Source organism: Furipterus horrens, unplaced genomic scaffold (assembly GCF_987537825.1).
Source record: "Furipterus horrens unplaced genomic scaffold, mFurHor1.1.pri manual_scaffold_3, whole genome shotgun sequence".
In the NCBI taxonomy this organism is placed as follows: Eukaryota; Metazoa; Chordata; class Mammalia; order Chiroptera; family Furipteridae; genus Furipterus; species Furipterus horrens.
Window position 1 is genome coordinate 37,339,962 of NW_028327173.1, and position 21,168 is coordinate 37,361,129.

Here is a 21,168-nt window from a genome sequence, read left to right on the forward strand (position 1 = left end):
CCTCCTCCCAATTATTTTAGGCCATAAAATTTGATTAACTAGTGAGGGAGGGAATGAGTCCATTACTCTGAGTTTGCGAATGAGTGATCGAAGTCAGGTTGAGATCTGTTAATAAAGACACCCCAGTAAGTGGGATCATTTGTTCTTTCACTCCACGACAGTCAGCCTAATACCCAGGGTTAGTGTGGGGAGGGGTTGGTTGGGGGCGGCGGTAAGAATTGGCTCACTCCCTCACCACAGTGTCCCCTTAGGGCATCTGACCGCCAACTCCAGTAGTGCAGGGTCCTTAAATACGGTGATGGAGCTGCATCCTCGTGAGACCGTTTTGCCCAACCTCCCGTCTTCGCCTGCCTAATGCCTCCCAAGACTTCTTTGCTCCCTTAGCCCATTGTGCTTGCCTCGACCACCACAATTGTTATTGTTTGCCCATCTTTCCCAGCCTGCGAGTGCTTTGAGGGCAAAGGTCAGGAATGAAGAAGGTCTCTGGGTCCACAGTGCCCAGTCTAGGGTGGGCCAACTAGTAGTCACTTACTGAAAGCTAGGTAGAGCTATCAAGTACTGGCGGCTCTCTGGTCAGCATAAGCCAAATTCAAAGATCACACAAGGTGGATCCTGTAACTTTGGCCTCACCACAATGCGCCCTTGTGGTCAGTTGGAAAGATTCTACATCTGACTGCTGTGTGTGTGTGTGTGTGTGTGTGTGTGTGTGTGTGCATGCACACACACATAAAAATAGTGTATTTGTTGAACTAACATCATACATAGGCTTTACACATGCAAGATCTGTAATTCTCAGAACAATCTTGTAAGCTTGAGGTGATAATCCTCAGTTTAGAAAGAAAAAGCTGAGACTTAGAGTAGGTGCAGGGTACTTTAGTTGAATATGTACCAGGGCTGAATCTCAAGGCACAAAGTCAGGTGTGCAGATGTATTAGACACCTCTTATGTCCCCATTTCAGATCCTCTTGGCCTCACCCGCTGCTTATTTCACCACCACTGATCTTATCCTGGCTTCAGCAGGAAGAACTAGATGAGCTTCACTTCCAGTCCATACCTCAGGCTTCTCACCTTCTGCATCAGGGCTTGTGTCTTGATACTGTGGGGTCATGGGACTGCTGGAACCACTCAGCACCCAGACAGTTATAACCCAGAGGTGCAGGTGCAGGGAGTGGTTAATACCTCAGGGGTCAAATCTTTGACCAATGGTGTTAACACCGGATGAGTACATGTTTCTTCCTTTTCCCCCTCAGATGTCTCATATAACTTTCAAACTATTTTGCAGGATCAAGCAACCAAATGCCTGATTTGATGATGGATCTTTACAAGGGCTCTCCTTCCTCCCCTGCTTTACAACCCCTGTCCTTCACTCCTGGTCCTTGGATTCACACTTGCCAATACAGTATGAGCAACCCACACTAAGGCATGTTGGTACTGAGAGTAGCCCCAGAAAGTAGCCCTTGGGTTGGAATTTTGGAACTGGACTGTTCATTGGTCAGATGGTAACAACAACCCCATTGCTAGTGATAAGTGTGTGTATGTCATGGGAAGAGATGATAACACCTAGACTATATATTTCTTCTCTTGGAAACAGAAGTAAAAATTACATTGATATATTAGGTATAATGACATGTAAGATTTGGCTCAAAATGAAACAAGAATCAAAGATAACTGTACTGGTTTAACTAAAACAGTGATTCTCAACTGGAGACTATTTTGCTTCCAGGGGGTCTTTATTTGGCAATCTCTGAAGACATTTTTGGTGGTCACAATTTGTGGGGTGCTAGGGCCAAGGTGCGTCTAGACATCCTACAATGCACAGTATCTAGTTCAAAAGTTCAGTGATATCAAGGTTGAAAAATTCTGAGCTTAAATGTTCAGGTTTCTTTAACTTGTCTGGCTAAGTATGATAAGATAGGTGAGCCCAGCTTGATGATACTAATCAGACCTTTACTACTCTGAGGGAAGAATGAACCACTGAGAGATAGAACCCACACACCCTCACTTAGATAGAATGAGGAAAGGGGGTCGGGGAAAGGGAAGCTGATGAGCTTGCTCTGATGGACAGGATTGGGGGTGGAGGCAACACTCTGAAAAATCTGAGCCTCAATGAGATGCTGCATGTGATCCTGACCGAGTCCCCTGGCGTTCTGTGTAGAGGAAATATGGCAACCACACAGTGCAGCCATGCTCCAGAAAGTGTCTCCAATGCCCTCTGAGCGATAGCCATCCCAACTGTAAAAGCATCCCGTCCTCGCTCCAGGGGTTGTAAATAAGGGATGGGCAGTTGGTAGCACTTTAATCTTTTTCTTTTGGAGTCTCAACAAATAGACCTCTTTTCCATTTTTTATGTACCTGGTGTTAAGAGCTAAGATTGTTTGAAGCCATGTGTCCACAAGGGAGAACTGAAACAGGCTGCGCTTTACATCCCTGTGATTATTTTGTAACTGCCAATTTGTACTTCTTAATCCCCTTACCTTTTTAACCCAACCCCCCTCCCATCTGGCAACCATCAGTTTGTTCTCTGTATCTGTGAGTAAAATTACACACATCTTTAAAGACAAAACAGTAGACTTCAAAGACTTTGAAAACTGAGTGGTAATTTTCTGTTTGTTTCTTCCCCACTCTACACTCCCACACCACTGAGATCAGAGAGGACTGTGTTTATACTCTGCCAGTGATCAGGGAAGTCAAAGGCCCAGTTTTCCTTGGGGATGGCCCCAGCTCTGCCTCTGCTTGGGGAGCTTCCAGTCCCAAATCCTCCAGGGAGGGCTATGACTCCAGAAACATTCAACTACCAGCTAGAAGCTGTGAGGGGAAAAAACATCTTTCATTAGCAAGAGAAATATTTATTTTATTAAAAGAATAATTAACATTAGAACTTACTTGCAACAGAGCCTTTCTAAAGGTCCACAGAGTCCCTTCAAGTGTGATCTTTTAAAGTGTTTTTCAAAACTTATCAGAGGGAGAATTTAAGATCTGAAGTCTTCTAGTCCAATAATCTCTTGAAGGATAAGGCAAAGACTCAGAAGTGATAATAATTAGAACAGATCTTTGAGCACCTGGTTTGGGATTTTCCATTCCGTTGACAGAAAGGCAAACACCTTCTGCCCTGGTAGCTTCCTCCTGTCCAGAGTTGGCTACTCCCACCCTGCACCTTTGTTCAGCTCCGCCCAGTGTGACCTAGCTGCAACGTCTCTGTCCATCAGCCTCAGAGCCCGCTTTGGCTGTGCCAAGATGGGGCTGGCCCAGCCAGGGCTGTGGCTGAAGAGGCTCTGGGTACTCCTGCAGGTGGCCCTGCATGTGGCCTTGGGCAAATTACAACTAAAACTGTTTCCCAGGAGAGTCAAGCAGCATATCGTGGCCATGAACCAGAAGAACCCGCACTTCTCCTATGACAACTGGGTTCCAACTCTCTTCGGCCTCCAGTATTTCTGGTTTATCCTGAAGGTTCGCTGGCAGCGATTGGAGGACAAGACGGAGGAAGGGGGTCTAGCCCCAAATTGCCCCGTGGTTCGCCTCTCAGGACAGATGTGTAACATTTGGGACTTCATGCAAGGTAAGGAGGCTAATATAGCTTGAGAGGGGCTCGGAACTGGGATGTTCAAGGTGGGTGGAAGGTGGGTTGGAAAGTCCTGAATTCTTCTTTTACTACTCCAGCTCCTTTTTTGGCTTCTTGGCTTCTTCCTACTTCTTGAAAGCAGGACTTTCCCTGGATTCTGCTTTCCTGAGTGTCATCAGCACCTTTGCAGGCACTCAAACCACAGACCGCCACTCAGGCCTTCAGCTCCTCCCGCTCCACTATGGCCACTAATTCATTTCTGCCTGAGATGCACTTCACGCCCCTCTCTGCCTGGTCAACTCCTGTTCATCCTTCAGACTTCTACTCAGTGACACTTCCTGTGACAAGCTAACCCCAACTCCCCTAGACTAGGTTAATCTCTCTTGTATACTTAACATCCTAAACTTTTCTTTATTATTACACCTGTCCTGGCTTGTAATTATGTGTGCATATATGATTAATGTCTTTTGCCCTCACTAGTCTGCAAGCTTTGTGCAGGTGGAGACCACGGCTGTAACCTGCTATTGAGCCCCCATGGCTACTGCTGACTCATGGTAGTTGCTCAGTAAATATTTGTTGAAGGTCTTTCATGTGTACTCTGTCTCTTCCAGGCAAACCAGCTCTATTTGGGTTCTTAAAGGCCTCTCTGATCAGTTTTCTCCTTTTGTCTTTACACCTGCCTCTTCCTTCCAGGATTTTCCCCTCCCCCTCGTGACCTCTCTTCCTGCCCAATTTGTGAATGTCTGCCAGATTGCCCTCCCACAAGCCCATCCCTGACCCATCGACACCCCAACTTACCAAACTTTGGCAGCAGCGTTCAGCACTCAGGATGAATGCTCAGGGTCCTCCCTGGGCTGTGCTTTGTGTTCAAGGTCCTTCCTGGACTGACTCCAGCTTTTTTCCCTACTTCACTTGCACACTTCCCCTCACGTCTACTGCCTACAGACAACGATTGGACTTTTACATCCCTTGTGCTTTTCCTTCTTTGTCTTTGCCGAAGTTGGTGGCTCTTCCACTCCATTGCCAACAGTTCAAAGACTCCTCGTCATTAGGGTCCTGCTCTCCTGCCTCCCCAGCTGTGAAGCCATCTCAGATACTTACAGCTGGGCATGCACTCTCTCTCTTGCGGGTTCATGGCTCTCCATCTGCACATCTCCTTAGACACTGATTGTTCCTACCCAGCCTCAGACTGCCTAAGCACAAGTGTTCTCTTCTTGCCAATGGGAAGCCTTGCAAGAGGGTTGTGTCTGATTCATCTCTGAATTCCCAGGGCATAAACACAGCAGAGAGAGTAGAGAAGGTCCCTGAGGCAGATGACTAATCTAGTTCTTTTCAAAGTGTTCTTTGAAACACAAATCCCACAGATATGCTTTATTACATGAAGTCCCCTGGTCCAAAGTACTTTGGGAAACCCTCCACACTATCCCCTCCTCTTGGAAATTCATAGTGAACATGAACATATAAAAGGCTCTGGAAAGACCTGAAGCTTAGAAACAAACAAACAAAACTTGAAAAACTTTAACACAGCCTCTACAAATTTTCCTAACACACACACGTGCGCACGCGCACACACCTGCCCTCTCTCCACCAGAGGAAATGCCTGTCATCATATTGGTTCCAAAGAACACCCTTTGGGAAATGTTGACCTAATCCAGTCCCCTCATTTTAGAAAGGAAATGGAGAAAACTGAGAGGCAAAGGTAACAGAGCCAGTGACTAACTGAGTCAGACCCAGAATCAGGGCTTTCTTTTTCCTGTTTTTTTGACTGCACCTCAACAAACATTCATGAGCCCCTCCTCTGTGCTAGGCCCTCAGCTAGATGCCAGGAACAGAGAGTTAAGTAAGATCTTGCTCCTTCACTCAAGGAGTTTATGGTTCTATAGCACAGATGGATGTAATAAACAAATTCTTACACTTCTGTGAGATGGGGGAGGCTATAGAGGCATGAACTTTGCCTGCAGGGCTTGGAAGGTTTCCTGAAGGAGATGGCTTTGGAACTAGGCCTTGAAGAATGAGTAAGGTTTTTCCTGAGAACAGAAAGGGGGAACATATTTCAAGGAGAAGGAAAGCCAAGAGTTTTTGCTCATGACTTTAAACCAGTGTATACAAATGACCTCTATAAATATTTACCAAGTGACTGCTGATAATAAGAGCAATGAGAAGAACAACTAACTTTTATTGTGCATCTACTATGTGCCAGGCCGATGTGCTGAATATCAATTATCTAGCGATCAATTCCATGAAAGCCAACTTGCCTCATGGTCAATTCACAGAATTTACTTGCCTCTTCTAATTGTTCAGTTTCAGTGAGCCAGTGCACATTTCAAAAACTGTTCCGTTTATCTCTGTTTTTCTGCTGTTGTAAAGGAGACTGAAGAAAAAGGAGAGGAGACTGAAAGGCAAAAGAACACTCTCTTGATGAAATGGAGTTGGCTTTCAGCTCATTGACCCAGAGTCCCCTGGAATAATATGTGCTGGCGGTACAGAAATCAACATAACTGGTCTCTGTCTTGGTAGATCTCATAATCCAGAGAGGGAGATGGGGTCATGAGACAGGGAGCCAGAGGGTTCTGGAACAGGTGGGGTGGGGTTGGGAGGCAAGCTTCCTGGAAAAAAGGATGGTGAGCTGATTGTCTAGGGACAGTGGAGCCATGGGGTGGGTGAGGAAGGGGGAGTGGGAGCAGAGCAGGACAGAGGAAGAAGCAGCAAAGGTCTGAGATGGGGAGGAGCATCGGTCAGTCTGGCAGAAGTGGGGTGTGGGAGACATGAAGGGGTGAAGGATGAGGCTGGAGACACCATCGGGACTAGAGCTTGGATGGGGGGCTTATGTGTCTTACCAAAGAGTAGTCTTTATCCTGAGGGTATTGGTGAGTTCTAGAAAGATTTTCAAACAAGGAGTTAACACGATCAGGTCTGCTTATTAGAAAGACATCCTGTAACTGCTTGGGAAACCCATGAGGCCACTAAAAAGCTCTGTTATATGCTTTGAGTATAAATCTGAATTCATTTTAGAGTCACAGACTGGAAGGTCTAGAAGAGTCTTTATGGATAACCTAAAGCAAGTCTTCCACTTTTTAGAGACAAGGGCCCAGAGAGGTACATTAATTGCTCAGAGTCACACAGCAAGTTCTTATAGAGCCAGAACTAGGATTTGTGCCTTCTGACTCTCAACTAGTGCACTTTTTCTTATTGAGTAAGACAGCAGATGCTCAAATTCTCAGCCACCCCCATCCTCTGCATGTACATGCACATGCACACACATGACATATACATGCCTTAGGATACACACAACAAAACATTGATTAACTGGTATATTGTGGTAGAAGGCAAGTCAGGTGATTTATTTTCTAGGTCGTCGTCATCGGCAGCCATCCGTCTCGAGAGACGATAGTGTAGCTTCTTAAGAGTATCTGCACCGCCGAGAATGGTTGTGCAGTCCGACTCGGGAGTGACATGGTATCTGTCTCCTCCCGTGTTGAATCGACATCTTGCGATGACGCTGGAGTGTCCTCTCCAGTGAAGCTGAAGCTACAGAGCCTGGGCAGGGTGATATGGAGGGTCTGCTGTTGCCCATGCAGCAGACCCCCCCTCTCTTCGCAGCTGAAGGGTCCAAGGGAAAGACGGAGTCAATACAGCTTGGCTTCAGGTGCGCCGCAGGAGTTGCCGGTGTTGACTACAACGTCAAACCGCCTTAGGGACTCCGGCTCCGGATTTTCTGTCGGGGTTTACTCCCTTAGCCTTTCCCCTAAAGAGGTATGCCGCAAGGCAGCAGAGGTTTTTTTGTTTTTTTTTTTTTTTTTTTTTTTGGAGTCAGAGTTTTCTAGGTACCTAGGAGTTAATCTGCAAACAGATTTATTTTACCCCTTATTTAATATTATTTAAAATCTCCCCAAGCATAATTATGAGGTGTCATTCAGTAATTATAAAGGACTTTCTCTGCTGAGAGAGCTCAGTGTGGGGTTAATTTACTGGTCTGGGGGTCACGACAGGAGGTGTGAGTTCAGTGCTATTACAGAGCGGTTTTCTCATTTATACTGACAAGGTGAATTTGACAGTCCTTGACCAACTTCCCTGAGTTGTGTTCTCTGAGCCATGGCCTGTGGACACAGGCAGGGTGTCAGCCGTCAGCACCGCTACCCCCTTGGACTCATTTTTCCTCTCTGCTTCCAGGAAAGCAGGGAACTACGTTTAAACTTTGCCTCAATATTGATCACTGCATGCAACCACAGTATAGATAAACAAATGACTCTGTCACTCCTAAGGTCCTAATCAGTGGATGTTGAGTTATTTTTTTTTTCAATTAAAAACAAATTCCAGACAGCTAATATTTAACTATGGTCCTGACCTTATATCTTTTGAATTCTTATCTAAAGGATGACTCCCTGGGGTCATTTGAGGCCAATGGCCGGCCACTTGGGCATGACTGGCTTCTGAGCTTCTCCTGCTGAGGCCTGGGCAACCCTGTCACATGGGTGAGGACTCTGAAATCAGCCAACAGCAACTGAGGCCCATTCAATACCCTCTAGGGCCTCCTATGGGAAAATCTGTGAGCCACAGACAAGGAGAACTGTGTATCTTCAGAGAGACTGGCCTGCTTTCTCCTCATGACAAATGAGAAATACAGAACCAATTGTTTCCCCTTTTCCTTGGCCACCAGAAACTCAGAATCAAATATTAGCTCAGTTATAATGAATTCAGGGGCCTCAAGGCCTATTTATTTGTGTTCCACATTTCCCTCCTCTTTGCCTTCCAGAGGAGCATAATTTTTAAAATTTTCTATTTAATATTTTATTATTTGTGTAAGCTGCTTCAAATCCTTTGCAGAAGTAGGTAAGGGACTAACTAACAAACTAAACCACATGCAAGTTAAGATGCCCTCTACTCCCCTCCCATCAGCAAGTCCTGTCAATTCTAGTTTTCCCTTCTCTAGTGCCCACACACTAGCTCACGTTCCCATTATCGCTCATATTTCTCATTGCTTCTCTCCAACTTCCATTATCACATCTGTTCTTTCCCCAAAGAGCAGCCAGCGTAATCTGTGTAAATCTGATCATTTTTTTCATTATACAGCCCTACTGTAGCCATCAGAGTGCTGGTTTGCAAGCAACAGAAACTCACTCTCGTTTTCTTGGTCTCTCTCTCACACACACACATATATGAAGGAATTTATTGGAAAAGTGTTGTAGGATGTCCAGAATCAACCACAGCTGGAGCACTGAGCCTGGACTGTGTTTTAGTATCAGCACTCAGGCCTGGATGCTGCTATCACTGTGGTTGCCATGGGAAACCATCAACACTGTAGGACGCCATCATCACTGACAGGGGCACTACCACCGGAGCATAGATGAATTCTACCATCTCAATAACTGCAGAATCAAAGATCTATGTGGGAGGGTCCAATCAGCCCTGCGTGAGACGCTGACTGTGCCCTGGCTGCTGTGGGCAGAGAACAGACCTAGCCACTCTGTCTTTCACAGAGCAATACTGGGCACATTCTCCCACCAATAAATAGTACACGAAACAGGGAATTCCAAGTAGGAAGGAGAGTTAGCAGCTGGGCAGCCAAAATTGTAACAAATATTCACCGTCCTTGGTTTGTATCTTCATGACGTCCTATTCAGATTCTTTATGGTGTAGGAGAGCCTGCCTGCTCCGGCCCATATCTGCCTCTCCAACCACGACTCTCATTGCCTGGTTTGGGTTACATTGGCCTTGCTGGTTCTTGAACACACTAAGTTTCGTTCAACCCTCCTCAGGGCCCTTTATACATGGAGTCCCTTTATCTGGAATGCCCTTTTCCTCCCTTTGTCCCCTCTTGCTCATTCCTAGTCTTCCTTTCCCCAGTTAAATGGCATCTCATCAGAGGCCTTCCTTGACCCACCTGTCTAAAGTATGTCACTCCTTTATAGTCTCTTTTGTAACACTTACTACTACTTGAAATTACTTCACTTATGCAATGTTAAATAGCAACTAAAAAGTACCATGACAGGGCAAGAGAAAGACCATGAAAGATAAGAAAAATCTTTGTATTTTAATATACTAAATGGCACTTTTTTGAACAAGGGGCTCTGCACATTTATTTTGCAATAGAGCCAGCAAATTATGTAGGTGGCCCTGCTCCCACCCTGTACTCCCCTTGTGGAGTCCCTTTCACTCCCTCCCCTACTTTATAGCTCAGGGAGGAGATAATAGCTAATGACAACAGATTATATTTACTGAGCACCTACCATGGGCCAGGCACCATTTTAATCCCTTACCTGTGTTAATTTTTTAAATTCTCATAGCAATCCTTATAAAGTAAGTGTTATTACTATGTCCATTTGTGGATGAGGAAACTGAGGCACTTAGAATGGAAAGAGCATTGAATTGAGAGTCTAGGAGCCAGAGTGTTAATTTTAGCTCCACTACTGACCTGCTGTGTGATATGAAACAAACTTATAAACCTCAGTTTGACTATAAAATGGGGGGAAATTATCTTCCTTGTAGTAGTATACTAATCACCATCACATGAAAGAATGGATGTGTGCTTGCCTTATAAACTACATGAAAAGGACTCTTTTTATCATTCTTTTCATTCCCACTCAGCAATTGCAGGTGGTCCACTAAGACCACCTGATAAAACTCCTCATTTTATAGAAGAGTAAACTGGCTCCAGCTTCTGCTAAGTCATGCTCTCTACGCTTCAGCTCCTCACTGTGCCCTTGATCCATCTCAGAGGGGAAAATATAACAATTGAAGCAGAAATGAAGATGGAGCTTGCAAAATAACTGCTGTGTGTAGATTATTGGTTGATGATTGTTCCATTTCTGTTTCAGGCAATAGGCCACTGGTGCTGAATTTTGGAAGTTGTACCTGACCTTCATTTCTTTTCAAATTTGACCAATTCAAGAGACTTATTGAAGACTTCAGTTCCATAGCAGATTTTCTCGTCATTTACATTGAAGAAGCACATGCATCAGGTACACAAGACTGCCTGCCTCTACCTCCTCCTGCCCTCTTTTCTGGCTCCCCTTTTCCCAGGGTTGGAGGTGGGGAGAGGTGTAGGAGGACAGAGGGAAAGAGTCCCTGTTCACCATCATCCCCCAGTCCTGGCTAGGTTTACCCACCACTTGCTAACTTTAGTCTGTGCTTTCAACTAGGAACACAGAGCAGAAAACCTGGAGTGGCAAGGTCTAGCTAGGGGAGCACTTAACATTCTGAATGGATAAATAGGGAAATCAAGGGAGTGGAGCTAATATAAGCACAGTTACAAGGAATTTAGACCTAAAATACCACAAGTGAAATGACTGCTGTTATGCTACTTAGGAAATCCATCCTAAGACCCTCTGGGCTCAAAAGTACATTGTGGTTCCTCTCCATCAGTGGTTCCCAGGCTTTAGTGACCATCAAAGCACCTGGAAGGCTTGTTCAGACTGCTGAACTCCACCCCAGAGTTGGAGTTAGATCTGGGGTGGGGCCTGAGAATTTGCATTTCTAACAAATTCCAGGTGATGCTGAAGCTGCTAGTCTGGGGACCACACTATGAAGATCACTTCCCCAGGCCAGATTTTTGCCTGGGACAGGAATCCTTTCTTCAGTCACTAACAGGTGGTCACCTGTCTATTACTTCATGGGAAATCTTGGCCCTTTGCCAGACAGCTCCATTTGTGAGTAAGCCCCTCCTTGCAGTGGGCCAACACATCCCTCCCTGAAACTTCTACAGCTTGGTCTAAGGCCTGTTAACTTTACAAAATGGTCAGGTACAATTTTATCTTCCTGGTTTTCATGGGGATCAAGTCTTACACTCATAGACTGAAGAAGGCAAGAAGGTGGCCAAGTAGAATGAATGTCGTGTACACACCCATCTTCCCACAAGATTCGTCTTTGTCAGCCAGCACCAGGCATAGTCCATGTCACAGACTTAGAGCTCATAAAAGTTGGGTTAATGAGTGAGTGTTTTAGGCCAATGTTGGCCTTGCTGGCTTATCCACATGTTGTAAGTGTAGAGATTACTATTAATTATTCATCAGCAAAGTTGGTCCAGCAGCACTTTCTACAGTGTGGTCCTAGGATCCCTGGGGTGAGTGCCACTTGGGTTGCTTGTTGAAAATGCATATTCTAGGGCCCTACCCCAGCCCCATTGCATCTTGATTTATATGTACCCAAAGGTTTGAGAACTGCTTTTAACTTAATACTGTGTTCATTTAACTAGCAGCTCCCATCCTCATTAAGATTTCAGGACAACTTAAAATATTAGCATAGGGTAATAGGCACATAGAGGTTTTGCTGTCCAGTTCTCTCAGCTGTTATGTATATTTAAAATGTTCTACTCTGGCCAGGCAGTTCGGTTGATTAGAGTATCATCCCGATATGCCAAGCTTGCGGGTTTGATCCCCAGTCAGGGCACATACAAGAAGGAACCAATGAATGCATAACTAAGTGAAACAACAAATTGATGTTTCTCTCTCTCCTTCCCTATAAGATCAATTTAAACAATTAAAAATTTTTCATAATAAAATTTAAACAGCATAGATAACAGAAGAGCAAATGCAAGCACAATGTACCTTTCTGTCAAATACTTCTTTGGGAGAACAATAGCCATTAGTTACAGAAAAAGAACTTGAGTGCCTACAGGTGTCTGCGGTCTCTATGGCTGAGAAGAGATGATGCCTTGATTTCATTACAGCTGACAGCTGAAGCTCAGCCAAGGTTGACTTAACTGTCTTGGGGCAGCATTTCTCAAATTTTAATGTTTGCACTTAAATCACTTGGGGATCTTACTAAGATGCAGATTCTGGCCCAGTAGGACTTCGAAGGGGTCTGAGGTTTGGCACATCTCACCAGTTCCTCCAGTGATTGTGAGACTGCTGGTTCAGGGACCACACTTGGAGTAGTAACAAGGTCCTAGAGCAGGGATCCCCAACCCCAGGTCATGGACTGTACTGGTACCGGACCGCACAACAGGAGGTGAGTGGCAGGGAATGGAGCAAAGCTTCATCTATATTCACAGCTGTTCCCCATGCCTCTCGTTACCACCTGAGCTCCCCCTCCTATCAGATCAGTGGGGGGCATTAGATTCTCATAGGAATAAGAACTCTACTTGGAAGTGCACATACAAGGGATCTAGGTTGTGTGCTCCTTATGAGAATCAAATGCCTGATCATCTGAGGTGGAGCTCAGGTGGTGACGTGAGTGCTGGGAAGTCACTGCAAATACAGATTATCACTAGCAGAGAGGTTTGACTGCATGGAGACCATAATAAATCAATTGCTTGCAGACTCATATCAAAATTCTATCAGTGAATGGCAAGTGACAAGCTGCATCTGGTGGCAGGCTTTATAGTGGCAAGTGAGTTGATGTACTTTAATTGTACAGCTGCATCTGGTGGCAGGCTTTAAGTCAGAATCAACACTTATTTTAGTCCGCACATGGCCTGCCCATTATTTTACTGACCACTTTTATCTGCGCCTCTTTTCCGCACTGCGCACTTATCTTAGTCACGGTTTTGTTAAGCCCACACGTTAACCCTAGCATGTGGCGAGTTGTATAATTATTTCATTATATATTACAATGTAATAATAATAGAAATGAAGTGCAAGATAAGTGTAATGTGCTTGAATCATCCTGAAACCACACTGGCCCCCCTGTCCATGGAAATTGTCTTCCATGAAACTGGCCCCTGGTGCTGAAAAGGTTGGGGACCGCTATCCTAGAGGGTCCAACTTTAATCTCTAAAAAATAAGTTGCAGACTATGACAAGAGTGATCAGATCATCACAGAAATTGTTTCTGGTCCTGATACCTGTTTCTTCACCCATCTCTCTTGGAGTCAGCCCTTTCCACAGTCCAGGGCTGCCTACAGAGGAAAAGTTTTCTATCCCTATCCTGACACGGACCTGATTTCTTGCCTCTGTGCTGTCACTCCTAGTTGGGGCATTTCTTCCACCTTCCCACCTCCTTCCCCAGGGTACTTGCTTCTATCAATCAGGCAGAAGTGGGTGAGTCCTGAACTCTATGACTGAAGTGAAGAGGGCTGTTGTCCACTGATCCTAGGAGGTCTGTGGTCTGCGGTCCCAACCAGTTGGCTTCCTTCTTCACACATATCACATTCTTACCTCTAAGAAATTCACAGTTGAAGTTGGGAGGCAAGCCAGCACTCCTCTCTGGGCCTCCGTGTTCTCAGCTGCAGCATGGGGGCAGACACCTCTGCTGGCCTCCCATAGGAGGCTGCTGTGAAGCTCCATTGAGCGAAGGGTGGACAAGACTGCCTGCCTAAGCGTGATGCAAACAGAAACTGGTGTTATTGTTAGCTATAAAGGTTTGATGTCTTGGGGCAGGTAATAAATACTTTAAATACTGGTTTTTCTTGGGGGAAAGGCACTAAGCAGAGGACTTTGAAGCACTCAGAAGGTGAAGCAAATACTGCTGATGGACTTAAGCAACTTATATTACCCAGGGAGGCAACTATTATTGTGAATACAGGCCATGTGGCTTCCAAAGAGCCCATCACCATATTATCTGGGTTCCAGGCTCCTGAGAAATGGGACAGGTAAAAGGGAACATAGCAATTTATAGTTAGTTTTTTCAATCTGTGAGCCCGTTAGCTAATGAGCGCCACCTCCTGTGAGTGGGCAGTAGGGCATCCTGGCAAATGAGGCCAACTAAAAATCTCCTTCCATTTAAAGTTAAGCAGTTTTATAAAGTTAAGCAGCTTTAAATGGCTTGGTTTGGGGGTGAAGGGAACGAACATCTCCAGAGCAAAGAAGCAGAAAATCGGTGGTATATGATAAAAACTGGGTTCTTTCCCACCTGTCTGTTATTTTGGGGAAGTTAGACAAAATAAAGCAATATCTTTTTAGCAGCTTCTATGAACCAGGCAGAGTACTGGGAATTCCATACATGTTCTCTCATTTAAACCTCACAACCATTTGCTCAGTAGATTCCATTAATGAGTAGATTCTATTAATCCCACTTAACAGATAAGAAAACTGAGAATTTAAAGATATTTTAAAGAGCTTGCCCAATATCACACAGCTTATTGTGTCAGGTTTAGCTCAGTGGATTGAGCGTCGGCCTGCGAGCTAAGTGTCGCTGGTTCGATCTTCCAGTCAGGGTACATCAGAGAAGGAAAACTCTGACTCCAAAAAACCTCCGCTGCCTTGCGGCATACCTCTTCAGGGGAAAGGCTAAGGGAGTAAACCCCGACAGAAAATCCGGAGCCGGAGTCCCTAAGGCGGTTTGACGTTGTAGTCAACACCGGCAACTCCTGCGGCGCACCTGAAGCCAAGCTGTATTGACTCCGTCTTTCCCTTGGACCCTTCAGCTGCGAAGAGAGGGGGGGTCTGCTGCATGGGCAACAGCAGACCCTCCATATCACCCTGCCCAGGCTCTGTAGCTTCAGTAGAAGCTACACCATCGTCTCTCGAGACGGACGGATGCCGACGATTGTGTCAGGGAAACCTTCCTGGAGAAGATGGTGTTAGAACTGTGATTCTCAACTAAGGGAGGTTTTTGTCTTCCAGGGGTCATTTGGCAATATCTGGAGACTTTTATTTTTAAATCCTCACCCGAGGACATCTTTTTTTCGTTGCTTTTAGAGAAAGAGGAAGGGGGAGAGAGAGAGAGAGAGAGAAACATGGCTGTGAGAGAGAAAGTGACTGGTTGCCTCCTGTATGCGTCCTGACTGGGGTTCAAACCATGACCTTTCATTCTACAGGGCAACGCTCCAAGCGACTGAGCCATACTGTCCGGGGATGGAGACCTTTTTGGTTGTCACAAATTGAACGTGGGGGGAGTGCTACTGACATCTAGTGAGTAGAGGCCAGAGATGCTGTTCAACATCCTACAACACACAGGACGGCCCTTCACAACAAAGAATTATTTAGCCCAGAATGTCAGTAATGCCAACACTGAGAAGCCCTGCATTAGGGTTGAGCCTTAAAAGGACATGTAGAATTGCACACATGGAAGAGATGGCAAGGAGAAAGAGCAGAGAGGTGTCAGCATCATTTTAAAGGGGAGTCTACTTTGGCTAGATGTGGAAGGACTAGCAGCTGTGACTGGAAATGTAGGTGGGGAGAGGTGACAGAGATCATTAAATGCTATGCTGAGGAGTTGGTCTTGTAATTGGTGTTCAAGTAGAGAAAAAATATGATCAAATTTTGTGTTAGAAATCATTGTCAGAGATTTTTGGATGACAAGGTAGAAGGTAGTAAGATCAGGAGGCAGGAAGACTGGTTAGGATGAAAATAAGGGTCATTGCCAGGCTAACAGTTGTCCTTGGCTCTAAGCTCATCCTGAATGGCTTATCACGGGGCTGTCAGGAGATCTAACACATCAACTGCTGTAGCAGAAGTCACAATACCCAAATAAGAAAGTAGAAAGTCCTGCTCTACTCACACTGCAGTTGGAGGCAGGAGCTGTGATGAAAAGGGAGGAAGTGAGAGACAGCTTGAGAGTGAGTGGGTCAAGGAACCCAGAGTATTATAACCACCTCACTGGAGTGAAAAGCTGAAGGAAGACTGGAGAGAAGGGCCAGGTCACTAAGGACCTGGTAGGCCGTACTGAGGACCTTGGGCTTTATCCTGAAGGTGATAGGGAACCACTGGAAGATCTAAGCAGGCAAATGGCATAGATTTGCATTTTGGAAAGAACACTAGTGGAGAATAATTGGAAAAGGGAAATTGTCTAGACTTTAGAGAAATAGTTCTCAAACTTTGGCACATGTTAGAATCATCTGGAAGGCTGTTAAAACAGATTGTTAGGCCCCATTCTTGGTCAGTCTAGGATGGGGCCTGAGAAGTTGCATTAACAAACTCCCAGATGCTGCTGCTGCTGCTGGACTGGACAGCTCACACTTAGCAAAATATTGCTCTAGGCCATCGTCTCTCTAAGTGTGGTCCAAGCACGAGCAGCCTTAGCATCCTGGGAACTAGCTAGACTCAGTTCTAGACAGACTGAACCAGAATCTTCCTTCAGTGACGTCCCTGAGTGATTTATTGGCACATTAAAGTTTGAGAACCACTGGTCTGTTGGACTGTGTCACATTGAAGAGCCAAGGTCTGGAAGTCAGGAACTGTGGGCTTCAGTTCTGGATCAACCACTAACTCCCTATGTGATCTCATGCATTTACCCATAGTAGGAAACTGGGCCAAATCATGGCCAAGGCCCCTCTATCTGGGACCTGCGGTTAAAAGCGAGGGGTATTTAGTCCGCAGGAAGCATGTACCATGCCTGTGGGGGTCCACTGCTTGGCCTTTCTCTTGTAGATGGCTGGGCTTTTAAGAACAACGTGGTCATCAGGAATCACCGGAACCTCCAGGACCGCCTCCAGGCAGCTCACCAGCTACTGGACAGGAGCCCCCAGTGCCCTGTGGTGGTGGACACAATGAAGAACCAGAGCAGCCAGCTCTACGCGGCACTGCCCGACAGGCTCTACGTGCTCCAGGAGGGCAGGATCCTCTACAAGGTGGTGACCACCCCACCCGCACACCCATTCCAGGGGCAGAGACCCAGGGAGGGCAAATGACAAAGAGTGGAGCTTTGTATCAGGGAGACCTGGATTCAAATTACTGCTCAGCCATTTACCAGCCATGTGACTGTGAGCAAGTTCTTTCTTTTCTTGGAGCTTCAGTTTCTTCTGCAAAATGGAGATGTTGGCTCCCATGTCACAGGGGATGACATAATGCACAGGAAAGTCCCTAGCATTTAGACTAGAGCTGGAGCCTCTTGGCAGCCTTCTGAACCCAGAAGACTGGCCCAGCCCTGGTTTAGTCTGAAGCTGAGAGACAGAGAATGTTGTTTCCATTTTATAAACAATGCTCAGAGAGGGGAACTGACTTGGCCAATGTCACACTGCACAAGGCTGATTTTAATTCTGAGTCCTCTGGATGGGATGAATCAAGAGCGGGAGGGTCTGAAGCAGCTTATCTCTGAGGCAGGCCTGAACCTAGTGGGGCTGAAGGAGGCTGGAAGAAAGCAAACCCTGCAGTTCAGAGGTGGAAGTGCTGCAGCAGGAATTCAAGGCAGGAATTGAGCTCAGGCTCCATTTCTAGAAAGATTGTGTTCCTCTCAAGGCTTCCAGCCTGGCCAGGGTGAGGGATGTAAGCACATCTTCTGATGCCCCTGGCGATTGTTGGCCTCCTCTGCGAGGGCGGAAACTAAGTTTGCTGTCTGCTGGAGGGATCTCTAGCCTTGGAGAGCACATGAAGCCCAACCATATGGATACTCCCCTGTCCATGGATCTAGCTGGCCCTATGTAAGCAAGTGAAACACAGAACAACTTATAGATGAATCCCCAAGGAGCCAAGGGTCACAGCATGAGGATTCAGGTCCTTTCTTCTTTTCCCTTTCCCTGAGACACGACTCTAAGATGGCATGATTGAGGCAAGCTGAGCACTGTGTTCTGACCCTGACTTAGGTCCTGTGCAAACACTAGAATCACAAAAATGAATTTAAAATGGCCCACACCTTACTTAAAGGAAGACCCAAATAAAGTGTTATAGTACCTCAAGTGCTGTGAGACTCCAGAGCAGGGGTGAGCAAACCTTTCCTGTCAGGGGCTAGCTAATAAATATTTTCAACTTTGTTGGCCAAACAATCCCTATTGACATGATTCAGTTCCACTGGTATAACACAAAAATGGCACAAAGTGTAAACGAAAGGGTGCAGAGGCATCAGGACAGATTTAGCTCTCAGACAGTTAGTCTTCCAACCCCTGGGAAAGGGTGGGCTTTTCAGAGGAGGTGACAATTGCTTGGTTAAGGGAGAAGGAGCCAGCCATGTGAGCATGGTGAGTGAAAATCATTGCAAATATTAGGAGGAGGGGTAAAGGCGCTGTCATGTTAGGGCAGAGTGTGAAAGGAGAACTGAGGGCACTTGGGTTACTGGGCTCTCATTCCGAATCAAGGAGTTTGGCCTTCATTTTAGGGCAAAGGAGAGCCATTGAGAAGTTTCAAGCAGGGGAGAGGCTTGCTCAGATCCTTACTTTAGAAACATCATTGGCTGTTGGGTGAAGAATGGAGTTGAGAGAGCAAGGGCACAGTCAGGAGGTGAGACAGCTGCCTAAGTAGAAGAGGAAGAGAGCTGAACTAAGCAGTAGGATGGAGAGGTAGAGGTGGTTCTGATAGAATGAATAGAACTTGATGTGAGGGTTGGAGAAGATAAGGCCAGTCTGAAGGTATGATTATGGAAGAAAAGTCCATTTGTATAGACCCCTTTCTCTTTTTGAAACTATTCCTTTACCCACCTCTGGTGTTCCTCCTATTTACATCCTGTCTTCCTTTTAAGTGTTGGTGCCACTCCACACACTCTCCCTGGGTGATCTTGCATACCTTGTCCGCCATTGACTGTACCGTCCTGATGACTCCAACAGGGATATCACTAGCCCAGACATCCTGCAAGTCAGAAATCTGGGAATGCTGATTTACTTCTCTTGCAGGGGAAACCTGGCCCTTGGAACTATCATCCAGAGGAAGTTCGTGCTGTTCTGGAAAAGCTCCACTGTTAATCTGGACAGATCCCCCAGTTCTAAGTGACCAAGAAGAGGGCTCTTCAAGGCTTAGTTCTCCCTGCAACCCAGCTGGCTTTTACTCTTGACCTGTGTCCCCAGTTGAATTACTAGCTCATATTTTTTTGGTCTGAGCAAACTGTTATAATCAGAAAACGAAGCATCCAGTGAGCTGAGTGGTAAAAAATGTACAGCTCCACACTGCCTATACTGTGGAGGCCACTTTTCACTGCATAATGTTTCAGAGTGACAGCACTGGTACTCCGTGGGTATAGTTACTTCTGAAAGGTGGTCTCTCTCTCTCTGTAGTCACTCTAATACTAAGTGGTTAGATATGGCATCCTTTACATTAGGTAAACGCCCTTTACCAAACTGGTCATTTGTGGAATTGATATTTAATCCAATAAATGGGTTTTTAGAACCAAGCATGGGGAGAACTCCAGGTTCTTAGAGAGAGATGGGGAATTGGAAAAGAAGGGAATAGGGATGAAAGGAGACAGTAGAGATTGTAACCCTTTCCCTGCCAAAAGACTGAAAAACCAGTCAATAGTGGTGGTGGTGGTGAGAGGTGAGTTTCCATGGTAACAGAACTCTGATGCTACCATAGAAGAGGAGGTTGGTTACTCAGTTTATAATCTTTGAATATATTTCATAGAAATCTGACTCTCTGTACTATGGAATCTTTCACTATCTTATCAACAGAGCCACTTGGGGGCAGGGGAGGACCGACTTCCCAAAACATCATAACCTTGACCAAACTAGACAATAGGCACCAGCAAAGCTATCATTCAGGGATGCAGAAGCTCATACTTGAAGTTCTATTTCTCACATTTTTTTTGCAAGTCTCCTAATGGTCATTTGTGTTAAATTATGTCAGGCTAATGGATAACCATTGGTATTCGTCTGTTTTAACTCTGCTTCTTTTCATATTTGTTTATGATGGCCACAGCCTAAAGTACGCACAGCTGTGACTTGATTTGAAACAAAATATTTTAAGATGCAGCAAGCTAATACAGAATAATTAAAATATATCAGCCCATTTGGGATGGCTTTAGTGTGATCTGTACATTTTCTTTTCCAATTTGTGTCTGCCTGTACAGTAATCTGATCAGCAAAAATACCATAAGCTGGAAGGGCCTCGTTTTCTGGGAAGAACACTGTCTCTATGTTACATGTCAAATGTGGTTTTGTCTTGTGAACTCCCGCTGGAGAATTTTTCCACATTGGAATAAAACTACCTTCACAATATGACAAAAGAATGAACTTGGGAGACATTTTTCTAACATGAAAACACATTCTCCTTAGCTCTGCCTTAGTTGCAACAATGTTAATATTATTAATGTGCTACTTTACTCTTTTAAAACTAGCTATCTTTAGTCATCTACCAAACACAGGCACTTTCAGATATGTTATTTCATTTAATTGCTATATATCTGAGAGAGGAAATTATGATCTCCATTTTACAAACGAGGAAATCAGGCTGAGCTTTAAGTAATTTGTGGAGGGTCTCAGTATAAGTAAGAAGCTGAGATTCAAACCCCATCTCTAACTTCAAGGCCAGAGTCCTGGCTCTACCCCCTACTATCTGTGTGACTTTGGCTAAGTTGCCTTGATATCTAGAATTATAATGGGATATCCCATTATAGGGTAGTGCCTACTCCATAGAGAGAATTCGTGAGTGAAGCACTCAGAACTGTGCCTGGCTTGAAGAAAATGTCATGGAAGTGTTGGCTATTATTAATATCATCATTATGGTTCCACAACTGCCTCCTTGGGCTCCCTTTTTAAGAGCTGAGGTATGGAAAGAAGACAGGACAGCAGGGACACAATAAAAATTCTTCAGCTTGCCAAAGCAACCGTTCAATACTGGCATGAGTTTATGTAGGCATACTGAGAGTTGAGTAGCTGTGAATATGGTGGAACCAAAGCCCATCTCAGCACTGTCCTTCCTAAGTCCTAAATTCCACAAAAGGAGAGAGCCTATAAGACCACACTCCTCTAAATCACTTCTCAGAGATCCTCCAACTTATGTCTATGAATGCACAGAAACCTCCCAGTTTTCAAAAAATAATAGTAGCCGGAACTGAGGAGTTCTCAGAATGATAAAATAGAGTCCAAGTGTT

The 21,168-nt window shown here is 45.3% G+C and overlaps 1 protein-coding gene across 1 annotated transcript; it reads left to right on the top strand.

The window, feature by feature from the left end:
* The first annotated feature begins 3,186 nt into the window (after positions 1–3,186).
* Positions 3,187–20,089, top strand: DIO1 (iodothyronine deiodinase 1). Its single transcript, XM_090269504.1, has 4 exons — positions 3,187–3,556; positions 10,375–10,518; positions 16,806–17,005; positions 18,977–20,089. The coding sequence occupies exons 1-4, from the start codon at positions 3,235–3,237 to the stop codon at positions 19,043–19,045; spliced, it is 735 nt and encodes a 244-aa protein (XP_090125630.1). The 5' UTR covers positions 3,187–3,234; the 3' UTR covers positions 19,046–20,089.
* The last annotated feature ends 1,079 nt before the right edge of the window (positions 20,090–21,168 follow it).